This window comes from Meleagris gallopavo, chromosome 3 (genome assembly GCF_905368555.1).
Source record: "Meleagris gallopavo chromosome 3, MGAL_WU_HG_1.1, whole genome shotgun sequence".
Lineage (NCBI taxonomy): Eukaryota > Metazoa > Chordata > Aves > Galliformes > Phasianidae > Meleagris > Meleagris gallopavo.
This window is the reverse complement of record NC_139406.1, coordinates 35,928,948-35,944,117: the sequence shown is the minus strand read 5'-3', so window position 1 is coordinate 35,944,117 and position 15,170 is coordinate 35,928,948. Positions and strand designations below refer to the sequence as shown.

The 15,170-nt window shown below is 37.9% G+C and overlaps 1 protein-coding gene across 3 annotated transcripts in view; it reads left to right on the top strand.

Annotated features, from left to right (window-relative positions):
- The window catches only part of CARMIL1 (capping protein regulator and myosin 1 linker 1), a 173,979-nt gene that overhangs the window by 74,770 nt on the left and 84,039 nt on the right, over nucleotides 1-15,170 (top strand). For all 3 annotated transcript variants that reach the window (XM_085220649.1, XM_085220651.1, XM_085220648.1), the window contains 6 exons: nucleotides 824-945; nucleotides 3,053-3,150; nucleotides 3,504-3,574; nucleotides 3,701-3,774; nucleotides 8,587-8,662; nucleotides 11,203-11,291. In XM_085220649.1, the coding sequence (XP_085076775.1) occupies nucleotides 824-945; nucleotides 3,053-3,150; nucleotides 3,504-3,574; nucleotides 3,701-3,774; nucleotides 8,587-8,662; nucleotides 11,203-11,291 (530 nt within the window). The remainder of the gene's footprint in view (nucleotides 1-823; nucleotides 946-3,052; nucleotides 3,151-3,503; nucleotides 3,575-3,700; nucleotides 3,775-8,586; nucleotides 8,663-11,202; nucleotides 11,292-15,170) is intronic.

The window sequence follows — 15,170 nt, the reverse complement described above, 5'->3', positions numbered from 1 at the left end:
AATTAATTTCTCTTGTGTATTGCACAGTGTCCCCTCTAAAATGAAGACAGAAGTGTATTGAGACAATGATAGTGGTAGGCACAGGCTTCTTACTCTATTTATGTTGTATCTAATCTAAAAAAAAAAAAATTGACACAGACTTTTTGGAGAAGACAGAGGTATTTCATGGCTTCCTGTGATGCAGCCAAGAGCAGCAGCACATTTGATGAGTCATTCATACAGTAATCCAGTGTGATTCTGAACACTCATATATAGCAGAGACTTGTAGTAGGTGGCTTTATTTCTCCCCTAGTTGAAGCACGTATTCCCCAGACAGTGAGTGGTTACGTTAGCTCACTTAAAATTAGACATGCATTACCCCAAAGTTTTCTTAAACAGCATGGGTCAAAGCATGAGAGCTTTTCCAGAGAATTGCAGCCCTCAAAAACTTTTACTTTTTACTTGATGAAGCGGGCCCTGTTTGCTCAACAGTTTCCTGTCAGGCTGCACTCACTTCTCCTGGTGTTCTGGGAAGTGTTTCAAAACAGGACAATAGTGTGAAAAGTTCTTGGTGCTGGAAGTGCTAACTGAGGTCATGATCCTTGGAAGCCTTTATTCCCGTGGGAAGCAAAGCACTGTTAGGAAAAGCAAAGTTTGAGAATGCAGTTCTGGTATGTTTAAGAACTTCAGAAACTCTACCAGGAGCACTGTCATATCGTGTATTAAAGATTAGCAAATTCTTGCTGGCATGCAAAGCATTCAGTTGACATTCAGTGCTGACCTTTTTCAATGGATATGAATGAGATGACATCCAGTCCCTGCCCTCGTGCCCTCTTGTTTACAGCTGATTATGGAAACTGAGAAATGCAGCATGTCCATGAAGATGGCGTCCTCTGAGGATGTGAATGAGGTGTTGGCGCACATTGGAACCTGCCTCAGGAAGATATTCCCTGGACTCTCTCCAGTGTAAGTGTCTTGTAGGGCAACTGTAGCCTGAGTAGATTTGTGTTCACACATAGGTGGCAAGCCACTGTTTTTTTGTCCTTACATCAGGAAGAGACACCTTGAGGAGGTAAGCACTGAGCCTTTATCTAGGTCTTCTGATGGATATGGCCAAACCATGAGGCAGTGCAGACCACAGCTAGGGCATGCCTTGTGGGGTCAAAAGAGCCTTTGTTTTTAAGAGTCAATCAGGTAATTGAGAGTCATAGTTGTTTTTCCTTATTTTGCTTTTCCAACCTCAGACACTGATTACTTTGATGCTTTTTGTTTTAGTTTATTCCTTTCTCCATAAACAGCAGTGACATTCAGTATTCTTCAGTAGGTTTTGTTCTGTGGTGTTTTGTTCTTTTTTTTTTTTTTTTTTTTTTTTTTTTTTTTTTGAGGAGGGAAAGGTTCTGTTTACTTTGAATTTTTGAATTGTTGAAATGTTTCACACAGCTGGGAGTCTTGCTCTTCAGTGCTGAGCCCTGGGCATTGTCATATTTGCATAGAATAACTGCCTTCTTGAATCATACATCTGCTTTTCTAGGTTTCTTGCCCTTCCTTCTGCATTGTTTTCACCTTCTGTTTATTGTTTGTGTGATTGTATTGTGTATTTTTGTGCTATCCTCTGCCTCTGAATTTTATCATCTTGCTGCAATTCTCAGTGGTCTTTTTTTCATTTTATTTTCTTCTCTTTGCCCTTGCCTTCATCCCTTTCTACAAGATAACGCAGCTGTACTACTATTTCTCATCAGCTCCCAGTTGTTAGCAGTGTTATAGGTAATGATCCACCTAAAAGAGTTCTTCAGGACATATTTATTTTTGAGTAAACTTCTTTTAAGAGGCATTAGATGCAAGGGGTCAGCCTAAATTTACATGTGTCGTTTTGGGTGTGTGTCTTTATTATTCAGCTTTCCTGTAGTATAGTAGGAATTTAAGTTCATGTACTCCAACTGGCAATTTGTTTTTGTTTCCACATTATCTGTCTTTCAGTATTACTAACTGCCCAGTAGAGGTGGAGTTCTTCCTTCAGAAAACATGCACACAAGTGAATGCTTGTGAACAAAGTTGCTGTAAAACCTCAGTAATGATGTGAGAAATACAAACAGAAGAAGCAGAGTGCACAGGGCCTTCAGGCTGTGTGAGTTGTGTGAGTCTGTGGAGGCCTTGAGCCCTGTACAGGTTTTTTCTCGGCTTTGTGGAGAATGCTGCTGGAGCATTTTGTGTAGTTGTATAGATTGCTCTCCTCTCAGAGTAGTTTTCTGGAATGAGGGCACTGGAGTTATGCAGGTAATATAAGACCAGAACATGCAAGAATGGAGAAGGAGATTTCTCCTATTAATATCTCTTATTATTTGTTTTCCTTTGTTTTATGGAATTCTGGGATTTGAGAGTGTTCTCTACTTCAGAAGAGCACATATTTTCTTTTCTTTAAACCAAGAAGTGGTAGTGGTTTTACCTAGAAGAGTAAGAACACTATCAAATTGCAAAGATTAGAGCTAGGTATCTCACGTGCAGTCTGGAGGTTGCTCAACAGACTCTGTGGCTCTTAGCAGCATACTGCTTTTACTGATTAAAAGCATATGGATAGATGACCATAGTTTTGTATGTAGTCAGTAATGCCACGTCTCCTAGCACATCTCTGGATGGGACCCCATGCAACCTGATCTGGTGGGTGGCAGCCCTGTCCATGACAGGAGGTTGGAACTAGATGATCTTTGAGGTCCCTTCCAACCCAAGCCGTTCTATGGTTCTGTGGTCTCTACCTATTTTGGCAACCTTGTCATAGTTGAGAGTCCAACGCCTGCTTAGCTTGAGTGACCTTGTCACAGCACTGGGCTTAGTTGCTTCAGTAGTTGCAGAGTTAATTTATTGGAAGGAAGGAAGAGATCAAATAAACGTTACTCATGCTAGTCTGTATCATGATCTGTTTGACTTCTAGGCAGAGAATTGAGTTGTATTAAAGATACTAACTCTTCCTATATACTCACTTAAAATCATGCTTAAAATAAATGTTATCGAGCGCATATAGTGATACAGGTTTAAAATATTTTTAAAATCATGAACACTTCTTCCCCTTTGCATTTAGGAGGATTCTGAAAAAAGTAACAATGGAGCCTTCAGAAAGACTGGTTAATCTCCAGGCCCTGTGGGACAGTCAGACAGTGGCAGAACTTGGACCTTGTGGTGAGAATGAATTTGAATGCTCAAATATAAAAAGCTTGGAATAGCAGTGTCAGGAAGTCTTATTCTATTTCTGGTAGAAGCTTGTAAAGGTGTAATTAGTTGTAAGGTGTAATTAGTATGGAGTAGACTTCTGATTGGTAGGTGAAGGCACTATTTTAAGCTTTCTTGCAACCTGATGGGTATTACAAAGATAGGATAGTCTCAGTTTCTTTTAGTTTCGTTCAGCAGCACAATGGATTCCCTTCTGAGGGAAAAGGAGAGTGAGTTTTGAAAGGCTGGTTATATGTTCAAGTATGCTTTTAGATGTCTGTTGTTTTACTATTATGTTAAATATTCTCTTGTGTTGTTTCTAGGAGGCTTTTCACAGATGTATGCCTGTGTGTGTGATTGGCTTGGATTTCCATATAGAGAAGAAGTACAGTGGGTAAGTACATAACTTGTACTGGAGCTCATTTTAACTAAATGTACGAATGATGAAGGGACAGATAAATCATAATACTTTAGGGGAAAAAATAGGATAAATATGTATTTGATTATGTATTTTTAACAGGATGTTGACACAATTTATCTGACACAAGATACCAGAGAGTTGAATTTGCAAGACTTCAGCCATCTTGACCACAGGTAAATAATATATAATAATCATGCTAATACTTAGCAAACTTTCCTTATCCCTTGAATTGTCCTTCCACTAGAATTTGCCCGTCCTTGCTGAAGGGGGATAGTCCCATAAAAGCTGTTAAGTATCTGGACATCTGAAATGACCATCTATAGCTTTTATAGTTTTCAGAAAAAAAGATGCTGTTTTTGCACAAAGGCCCCATGAAGAGCACATTTTGTTTTGAAGATAAATATATCTTGCTATTGGAAGCACTCCAAAAAGTTAGCAGATAGTTATTATGATTATGTTTTTTTCCTGTGATGGTGGATATAAGTGCTCAAATTCAGCAGAGAATACATGCAACTACATCTGGCATGCAAAGCAAAAAAAGGAAATTAGGCAGCCTTTGCTTTACAGAATCTTTCTCATAGTGTATACGCTAAAGGAAATTACTTTTTTAGCAAGTCTGTAGAAGGTTTAAGTTATTCAGCTGAATCTCAGCCAGTAGTTTCTCCACTAACAAAAGATGCAATCAAAAATGTGTACTTCCAGAAAGGAAATAATTGAGGGTAATTTTACTGTGAGATGCTGAAACTTAGCGAAGTGTTGTATTTGGTTTACTGGATCGAGAACACTGGATTCTAAGAAAGCTGCATCTGAAGATATTTAAGTAAGAAGAAATGGAAAAGAGTCTTAATTAAAATCCATCGTTATACAAGAAAAATGACGGATTAAAAAAACTGTAAATAAGACAGTGTGTTTGTTTCTTCGAAGAGGCCCAAGGGAAGAATTAAGAATCTGTCTGAGATATTAAAATATTATAACAAAAAGGCTGAACTTGGAGGTAAGTAAATGAGAGTATTTTGGCACAGCATTCTTTGTAGTTGTAAGGTTGCTAGTATGTAAAACTTGCAAAAATATAAAGAAAAAAACAAACAAATATTCATATACTTACTCAGCTTCTGTGGTGATTTTCACAGTCACCATGGTTAATTCCATGATGAAGTTACTGCCTGTGTTGGATTATTCAGAGGTAACTCAGGCAAGACTACAGGGCTGCAACTAGTGCATGACAGCTGTATCCAAATACTGGTCAGTTAAGGATTGCTGAGAGAAGATAAGGAAAGGATTATTTGTGCTGGAGCCCACAGCATGAGAAAGATGTGGAGCTGTTGGTGCAGGTTCAGAAGAGGGATGCAAAGATGGTCAGAGGATTGGGCACCTGTCCTATGAAGAAAGGTTGAGTGAGTTGGAGCTGTTCTGTCTGAAGAAGAGAAGGCTCCAGGGAGACCTCATTGTGGTCTTCCACTGTCTTAAGGGGATTTATAAACAGGAGGGAAGCTGACTTTTTACACAGTTTGATAATGTTAGGATGGGGGGGAATGGTTTTAAAACAGAATGTTTGGATTAGATATTAGGATTAAATTTTTCGTGCAGAGGGCGGTGAGGCATTGGCAGAGCTGCCCAGACAAGCTGTGGTGCCTCATTCCTGGAGGCATTCAAGGCCAGGTTGGATGGGGCCCTGAGCAGCTGAGTTGGTGGGGGGCAGCCCTGCCTGTAGCAAGGGATTGGAGCCAGGTGGGCTTTAAGGTCCCTTCCAACCCAAACCATTCCGTGTTTCTATATCACAAGCAATGATGGAGTAAGAAACTAAGAATACTTAAATGTATTCTAAGTTGGAAGAGCTGAGAAGAACATGTGGCATTTTTGAAAAAACTGATTTAGAGCTATTCAACTTCAATAAAAAGTAAAAGTTTGAACAAGTTATTAGGAGTAAAAATACTACTTTTTAATGAAAAAATAGAAGAAGTGCTTTAAGTATTTAGCTCTTCAAAAGCGTTGGCTTTAGGAAAATGGAATTGTGAGTTTGTTGGTTCAGTGAATGTTTTAATTGAAGTATGATTTGCAAAACTCATGTCACCAAGAAAATAAATTTGTTGTTAATAGAATTTTTTTTTAAGTGTTGCATGATTATCTAAGTCCAAAGATTCAAAACAATTTTAGACCCACATATACACAGTAAAATCCATCTTCTTGTGGCATTTTCTTAGTACTGAGGCTGGAACTGAGAAAAAGGTTTTAGATTGAAATTTTCCAGAAAACAAAATTTTGTAGGAAGTCAAAAACATATGTTATTCAGTAAAAATACAAATTAGGTTCTGTAATCCCAGTGAATTCAACCACGTATTGCAAGTGTTTTGTCAGATACTTAGCAAAGTGAGAATACTTCAAATTAACAACATGTTTTGGACTTTGAGAAACTCATATATCTTGTCCACATAATTTTTGAGTTTACTGAAATTATGTGTTTCACACTATGTAGTAGCTCTGCAGTGAGGTAGGATGAGAACTGGATACACAAGCTATGCATTGCTAAAAATAAACAATTTGTATTTTTCCTAGTAAAGAATTTCTGTTAGAGGTCAGCATAGGATGGAATGAATTATAGATGAATTTAAATTCTCAGCATGTCTGACACTGAGAGTGCATAACATGGCTTGCCACATGGGAGCATGACTTCTGAGGTTTTATCTGAAGTTATATTGTGCTTTGAACCATATAATTGTATAACAAAAAAAAAAAACACCCTCAAAATAAATAGGGCTTGTTTAACTCTGCAGCACAATTTTCTTCTTTTGGATATGTTCTAGCATTCAAAAATTTGGACATTGAGAATATATTGTCAGAAATGTGTGATTAGTTAGATTTTTATTTTTTTTTTCTTCGCACATTTAGATTTCCTGTCATCTTAAATACGCAGGGGGACAGAATTGTTGAAAAAATGTGCAGCCACTGGCAAAGCTTCAATGTTGTTAAAGCTTGGAGAGATTTTCTGCATTCCAGAAGAACAGAATCTGTTTTCATTTTAAAATGGCAAAGATTTACATTCTGTAAACCTTACTTTATTCTAGATGATAGTTTTGCAAGCAAACAAATACATGTGAGCTACTTAACATAACTTGGTGAAAGAAAGTTAGGAGGAGGCCCTGCTTTTGGAATTCAGTAGCGTAATTCTTTTTGTATTGCAAACTAATTCTGATCATTGTTAGTAAGATACGTAGGATTTAATAGAAATACAGTGGAAAAAAGCAGAATACCATTTTGAAAAGATAAGCTCCATGAGAAGTACAATGAAGTTGGCAAGCTCAAAGCAACACAAGGAGTGGAGCTAAGTGCCGCAAGGACTGTCCTTGGTAAGAAGCACCTTCGAAAATTTAAAAGAAATGAAAAACTGTACTTTAAACTATATAGTTCCTCAGTAAAATCAGATTGTAAAATGAAGTTGTTCTTTGATAGGCCAAAGTATCCAGACAGAATATTACAGACAAGGCTGTTGTTCCACTATCTTCAGGCATGTGGGGTGGAAGGGCGGGAGGTGTGTGATATGCGGTTTTTTTAGCTGTTGGTATTACAGCTATGTCAGTATCTGTGTTTGTCTGAAGTTTGAAAAAAACAGGCCTTGGATACTGCAGAAGACTAAACTATTTAAAGATGAGAATTTGCAAATCAGCAGGCTTGATTTATTTTAAAAAATTCTCATCCTGCTGTAGCAGTCTCTTTAACTTCTTGAAAATGCAGCAGCTTTTCCCACTAAATCTAAACATCCCCGGGTCCTTCAGCTGTTTTCATCCCTGGCTTTGGGAGCAGAGGAGAGAAAAGGACAGCCTCAGGCACTCTCTGCCTGCAGCCTCCTCTTGCCCCCCCAGGGTACTTGCTGGTGTCTGGGGTAGCTTACCAGCTCCCTAGTAGTGTAACCACTTACACCCAGTCATTGCTGCTCATTGTCACTCTTTTCCTTTGAAGGAACAGCACCAATGGTGCTATCTGTCCCTATTAGGGGTTCCTATCATAGCATAAAGAGCACTGTTCTGCTGTTGTGTTGGTGGAGCCTTCAGTCTGTCTGGCATTTACCTTGATGAGGAAGAAGGAAAAGATGTGAGAAAGGTGCTGCGTTTTGTGTTTGGTGCAGATCCGTGCCTACCTGCAAATGTCCTGAATGGAGTGCTAGGGGTTAGTAGTGGCTTATAAAAGCTACTATTTTTAAATTTTTCCCCACAGAACATAGGCTCAGATAACTGTTTTTTGCTAGTCATATACATTTCATGTACACTACATCTCTTTGTTTCATTCTGAAGAGGTTTCTAGGTAATTGTTGAGGCTAACTGATCTGCCAGTGCTAAATGAATGATTCTGCTGGGTGTAGCGTGCAGACATGACATTTATCAGCATCTGTTATTGGTGAAGCTCAACAGAGGAAGAGCAGATCAAATTAAGAGGATTGGAATAAAGAAAATGAGAATAATTTAGAATTTCATTTGTGAAATCCCTTTTACAATTAGGTATGGTTTGTGCTGAAAGTTGCATTATCCTTTTGCAGGTCTCCTGCTTCCTTGGGGAATTTAACTATAGAGATGAGACAAGGAGATGTTCTCTAGAAGCATTCAGTCATGGGATTATATTAAATCATCAGTCTGCCAAAAAGCTTTTTAGCGTCACACTCAATTATAATTAGAGATGATTAAGAAGCTTAAATATGTCTCAGGATGAAGAAAAAGTAGGAATGGCAGCCCAGACAAATTTCTGTTTTAAAAATTTGTGCTAGAATAGATGTCAGTTGGCCAGTCAAAAATTTTTATTAAAATAAAGGCAAGACGCACAGCTGCTCACGGTGCTCTTATTTTGAGAATGCAGAGCTTTCTGTAATGGTGACAGCCGTCGATTAGCATTGCAGAGACAGAGGAAATTAGATACAGAAGAGCACTTCAGAGATTGTTTCAAATGACCAAAACTGACAGTTATATGAAATGTGTGTAAAAGTGTTTTTCTTTTTCTAGAGACTTAATACCAATAGTTGCTGCTCTGGAGTATAATCAGTGGTTTACAAAGCTGTCCTCCAAGGATCTGAAATTAGTAAGTAATAAATTGAAATGGTATACCAAGTTTTACCAGACTCTGCTGTGTCTTGGATGATACTATTGCATTTTTCAAAGTGAACTCTTTTGGGTAAATAAGCTGGACAGTCTTATTTAAAAACTGATAATTGTTTTTCTGTTTATTATTTGAGGAAAACGTAAACAGTTGGATAGTTTTTTCATGCTATAGAAACACTACTGTGTGCCCATTTTGCCAAAATTTCACACAAATACATTTGGAAAAGTTTATTTGGCTATAATGGCCCATAAAACTAATCTGCCAGCTCACAGAAATACTTGCTGACTAAACAGGAAAAATTCTAAAGCAGCTAGAAGTATCTCTTTTTCTTCCACCTTTTTGGAGGTGGAAGAAAAATACTAGGAGTCTAGGTTGTTTTTTTCTCACATTATGAAACAAGTTTTGTTCTTAACTTTCATTGTATCTTGATTTTCTCCTGGTTGTTTGACACCAGCCCCTTTAAGTAATAAGTATGTAGTGACATGTTGCAGCTATTATTCAAAGAATCACAGAATCGTAGGGGTTGGACAGGATCTCTAGAGATCATGTAGTCCAACCCATTGCCAAAGCAGGTTCCCTACAGCAGGTCAACAGGTAGGCATCCAGGCAGGTTTCGAATATCTCCAGAGATGGAGACTCCACAACCTGGCTGGGCAGCCTGCACCAGTGCTCTGCCACCCTCGCAGTAAAGAATGTTTTTCCTCATGTTCATATGGAACTCCCCAAGTTCCAGTTTGTGCAAATTGCCCCGTGCTCTGTTGCTTGGTACCACTGAGAAGAGCCTGGCCCCATCCATCCACTTAACTCCTGCCTTTAGATATTTATAAGCATTGATAAGTTCCCCACTCAGTCTTCTTTCACAGCAGCATTGTTTTTGTAAAGAAAAAAGGGAGCAAATCTAAACAAGCTGAACTACTGAAGAAAAGGCCGAGAAAATCAATAGTAAATGTAAAATGTAAAATCACTACTAAATGTAGTATATTTTCATATGTTTTAATATTTTTACCAAACCTGAAAATTAATACTTAGGGGTAGAATTAGTGGTTTGAGAAATGCTTTCTCTGTTGTTTTAACATTTTGTTTGTTTTAATGTAATATGATCTTTAGGGAGATTTTTTAACAACTTCTAATGCAGAAAACAAACCTTATCAGTCTTGAAAGTGCATCAATAGTAATAAAACAATCGTCCACGTATTCAAATTTGAATTAAAAATGTCAGAATAATATAAAACTGGACAGTAAATCCATGCCACAGGGATTCTGCTTAGGGTCAATATGAGGTCAGACGTATCCAGAGGCCATTGAATCTGTCGTACTTGGTGAGTCTCACTCTGACATTGTGTTTGATAGACATGATCTGTAGTGTTTTTACAGTCCATGCATGAAACTTTCCACTTGCAGTCACAGTGCTGTAGTAGCACTGTGATAATATTCTGAATTACAAAAATATGGAAGGCAAGGATAGAATTGGAGAAAATTGGCTGAACTGCCATCTTTAGAAAGCATTGTCATCTTTACTGCGAAAAGGATTTCACGTGTGTGCTAGAGCATTATTTTCTTTTTTAGGAGTTTCAACTAGTTTAAAAGAATCCTAGAAAATGCCAGGCTGCTCTTAGAGATAAAGATATCCCAAGTGTGAATGCCAAACTGTCATTTTTAGAGTGGGTAACATAGAATAGTTTCAGCAGTTCATGATCACGACTGAAGTTCTACTTTGGACTTCATATGAATGTGGGATGGTATATGCTGTGAAAAAAAGACAAATTAAGAAGCAAAGTAAGATATTAGAATAAAAGGTGAACAAAGTTCACTGTATGGCCTTTAAAACATCGAAGTTTTATCCCCAAGCATGGCAAGCAAACTATTTTGTTACATTTTGTTCATAGTATTTGCAAATGCCTCTGCAAGTTCTAAGATCCAGCAGCAGTAACAGTCATGAGATGTGATTTATTCTGTGTAGGCTGGGAGAGCTCCTACTGAAATTTACTCACCCTTAAGCATTAGATCCTGAGCAGTCTTTGGACCTGCAGCTAAAGTGCTCTTACTCTTGATTTTATTATTATTATTATTTTTTTCCTTTTCTTTGTCTTATAACATCTTTCTCTGTGTTTAGCTGACATTTCTTGTCAGGTTTTATTTTTCATTCCATTAGTTGCTATTTTCTTCTGAGAGATTAGTATCTATATGAAGAAGAGTTCTTTAAAAATTAACTGTGTGTTTTCTCTGCACATAGGGTCTGCAGTTTTTTTGTTTTGTTTTGTTTGTGTTTTCTACTATTATTGGACTAATTCTGCCCTTAGGTAGCCAGTTTCATAAATCGGTTGCTTTTAGTCTACCTCTTGTTTCTCTAGGTCTTTTCCAGATGTTGTCATCTGACTCTCCCTGAGATGTTCCTGGTATTCTTAGTTATTACATAAGTATGAGAAGAAGCAGTTCATGACCTGGATCCTGTTATGATGTATAGCTTATAACTAAACAACCATATGTTCTTTAACACTGTTCTGTCTTTTCTGTGGCAGTCCACTGATGTCTGTGAGCAGATTCTGCGAGTAGTGAGTAGGTCCAATCGATTGGAAGAACTGGTATTAGAGAATGCTGGGCTTAGAACGTAAGTAATTTCTTGAAAATATTGCATTAGTTACTGCTTACTCCTAGGAGAAAAAAAAAAAAAAAGATGTGTGATGTGTATTAGCCGGAGTGTCAGAGAAACTCATGTTCAATGTTTAGCTTGTTCTGAGGAGTTGCTAGTCACGGGCCTGTCATCAAGTTTTTCAGAGATTCCTCATAATCCAGATAATCCTTATAGACTGGTGTTTGTTAGATTCTGCTTGGAGAATTGGGTTAAGTGAAGAAGAATGAATTGGATAAGTGCATTAACCCTAAATTAACTCACGCAGTTTCTCTCTGAGCAGTGTTACCAATAGAATTATGAACAAAAGTGACGGGGATTTTGTTAAAATGCCTATTATTCCATCTTGGATAACAGATACAGCTTCATTCCCAAGAAGGTTTTTTTTTCTTTTTGTGTATTGCATTTGTGGTGTTGTAGTAATGTAATAATACTACTATGTTATTAACTTATTTTTAAAGAAGGAATAAAGTAGATGATTAATTTTAGTCCTGGCGTGTAGTCTAAATACAGTGAGTTAAGCCTAGGTATTTCTTTTCTTCAGAGCAAACAGATGCAAAGTTGAAGTTACAAACTAGCCTGGATGAAGTATCTGTGGCTTGTTATAGTGTTAAAGTAGCATCCAAGACCATGTGGACAAGATAAGCTCTAGTGTTAATGAATTTTTGTACTTATAAATAAAACAGTGGAAAAATCAGAGAAGCTAAGCATTAAACTGAAGAAAAAAATAAGAGAAAAAAGCACGGGGAAGTTATGTGGTATTCTTTTTTTTTGCCTCTACTTTTTTTTTTCCTTTTTTCTTTTTAATTTAAATTGGTTTAGCATTGAAATATGTTTAAAAGAAAACTATCTAACTGACTCAGGAAAGTTGTGGTGGAGGTTGGAATTACACCCAAACTTCCCGATCACAATGTCTTTAGTAGCTATTATTCAACCATAAACAACTGATTTTGATCTTGTTTTTCCTGCACTCTGTGCCGTGAGACATAATGCTAATCACAAATATTAAAAGATACATTGACTACCTTTGTACGCTGTCTACATTAACTTCTAACAGTTGGATCCGTTTTCAGTTTTAATAGGACTTGACAGATAATCAACCTATGACTTTGGTTTTTGTGCCTCCATCTACGTGCATGGTATTTGGCATTTTGCCCTGGTGTGCATCTGCTGTGCTCAGCACTGTCTGTCTGTTTTTGTCAAGGATACGTTTGTCAATTTTGCCAGTTATCATATCTGCTTGCTAGGAGAAAATCCTATTGTTACTGGGCATCTTTGCAGAGCTTATAGACCAGTCACTTTTAATGAGTTGTGACAGACTGCCAGACAAGTGTTGAGAACGATCTAGTGAAACACAACAGACCAGTTGTTGAGATAGACCTACCAAGAACAATGCTTCCAGAGACACCTGAGCAGTTGCATGAGTGTATTTTCTCCTGTAGCGGGGTCAATTTAAGATGATTCCATTCTTTTCTACCTCCAGCCATTCATTTCTGTTATGTGATATGGGATGTAGCTCCATAAAAGACTGTCATCTTTCCAGCTGATGGGACTACAAGCTATCATACAGTTACAGCAGTAGTAAGGATGCAGGACCTAAGGAAATGTAGACTTGCTGTTGGGGAAAAGCGTGCTGTCAAAAAAAGCCCCCTGTCTAATAAGATTTCTGCCAGTTTAGGTGTTCTTGAAAATTTTATGCCCATTGCTATTTCTTTTACAACTTAAAGGATGCAGTCTAGATTATTTTGGATGTCTTCGATGAAAAAAAAAAAAAAAGAGGATATAAATGTCTTGATAAGTGTTAGGATGCTAATTGAGGTAGGTGATATCCAGATTTCAGTGAGTGGATAATAATTTAAGGTGAGCTGAACAAATGAGTTTGAAAAGAGAATTATATCTGTTTGCTGCTTTAGAGAAATAGAGGACCATGCAATTATCAGAAGATTCATTTCTGTGAAATTGCAAGGTGGAGTCTCCAGTCTGAAAAAGCCTATTTGCAGGAGCTGGTGAAAATTATTTGTTCGTTGTGCTTCAACAGTCTGAAGTCTGACAGGCAGACTGTCCCTATTGCCATCTGCACTAACCACTGCCACCGTGTCCCAGGGGGAGTGGCTGCGATAACAGAGAGAATAGACATGTCTGTTGATGATATGAGGAGGGCCTCTGACAGATTCTGCAGCTCGTCTTCCCCTGCTGGATAGGCTCTGAATGTCCTTGCATGTAATCATGTTAGTCCCTTCTACACACATCCTCTATTTTTCTATTACAGATATGTTGTCTAGTCTGATCTTGAGGAATTTTTGTCTGAGATTTCCTGGTCTGTGCTATTCTTATCACTGGTGAAATATTCTTCCTCTCTCATATGTGTAGTTATATCAGACTTTTTAAAAGCTTTACCTCCAAGCCTGAATGACCGTCAGTATCTAGAATGTTGGAAAACAGGTGCCCTACAGGAGATGTACTAGTAGTCATCTGCAGGAGCAGCAGCAGATAGCAAAGGAGGATACCCTGAGGTCTGTCAGGTGGCACAAATTTAAGTCCAGAGTTGTTGACTGTCTGTGTTCACATAAGAACATAGGATAAGAATATTTGTTCTTTAGAGTAAGAATATGATATAAAGTTTCAAAGGGGAGCTAAAATTTCCTGGAGCACCTCTACTTGAGTACACCTTGCAAAAACAGATAGCCAAAAGCTATTGAGGTTATCCCTATCTGATCTCTGCTCTTTTTCAGAGTACAGAAAATGTTGCTACCTCCACTGTAATTCTCAGCACACAGGCTGGCAGCTCTTGTGATAGGAAGGGTCTGTCCCAGGGAAAAGGAACAGTATTAATTACCATTCTTTTAGTACTGTATCCAGTAGTTCTCTTAACACTGCCCTCCAGGAGGTAAGATACTGTACTTTGGAGCAGAGAGAGAAGGATGCTGGGAGGAAGCTCAAGGAATATTATTTGATTCCTACCTCTTTTCCTAACTTAAATAAAGTAAAACCATTGAAAGCATAGTGTGCTTCACAGAACTGCACAACAGATTTAGTCTCTTAATACATAAATGCTTTCCAGCAGGTACAAGGATGGGTTTGTGAAATTAACATAGAGCTGGTAAGAACCCACAGCCTTGTGACGTGATATGTGGAAAATGATTCCATCAGAGTCTGGTGATGTGATCATGTAAGAAAACCCAAGCTAGCTTTAAACTTTATGCTGTGAGTATGGTAGTCCAGTGACAGCAGAATGTGCTCAGAGAGGGCAGCATTCCCTTATCTCTCAAGTGGATTTGGAACACAAGCAGGTCATGCTCTCCATCTACATACTATATTTGCGTACACAACCCAATACACCATCATCTCCCTCAGCTCACGTTTCTGGGACTGTGATCAACCCTGATGCTTCTCGTTGTAAAATGAAGAAAGCAGAGAACAGTTTTTCAATGTCCTGCTGTTCTTTGAGAGAGTTATTCCTGCTATTTTACAAGATCACAATAGTAATGCTGTGTTGATTCTATGGTATGTTGCAAAGCCCATTTATTTGACGGAAGCTTGCTACAAGTTAGGGGGAGGTGTCAGAATTTGGCTTTGTAAGTGAGGGAGATAATGCTATGCAAGTTGATGTATGTATCCCACCTGTGCACGATGAGGAGGAGATGTGGTTGAGTTCTAAGTTATTTAAAATTAACCCATATTTTATACGTTTAGATCTTTATCAAAAGTAGCTTGAGCTTTGATTGAATGCTCTTTAGTATCTTAAATCAGAGAATAAATAAATATTAATATAACCTGCTTTGAAAGACAGTAAATTAGCCAGATAAGCATTGTTTAATAAGACAAAGAATCAATAGTGTAAGTTGGCTATTTCTGTCT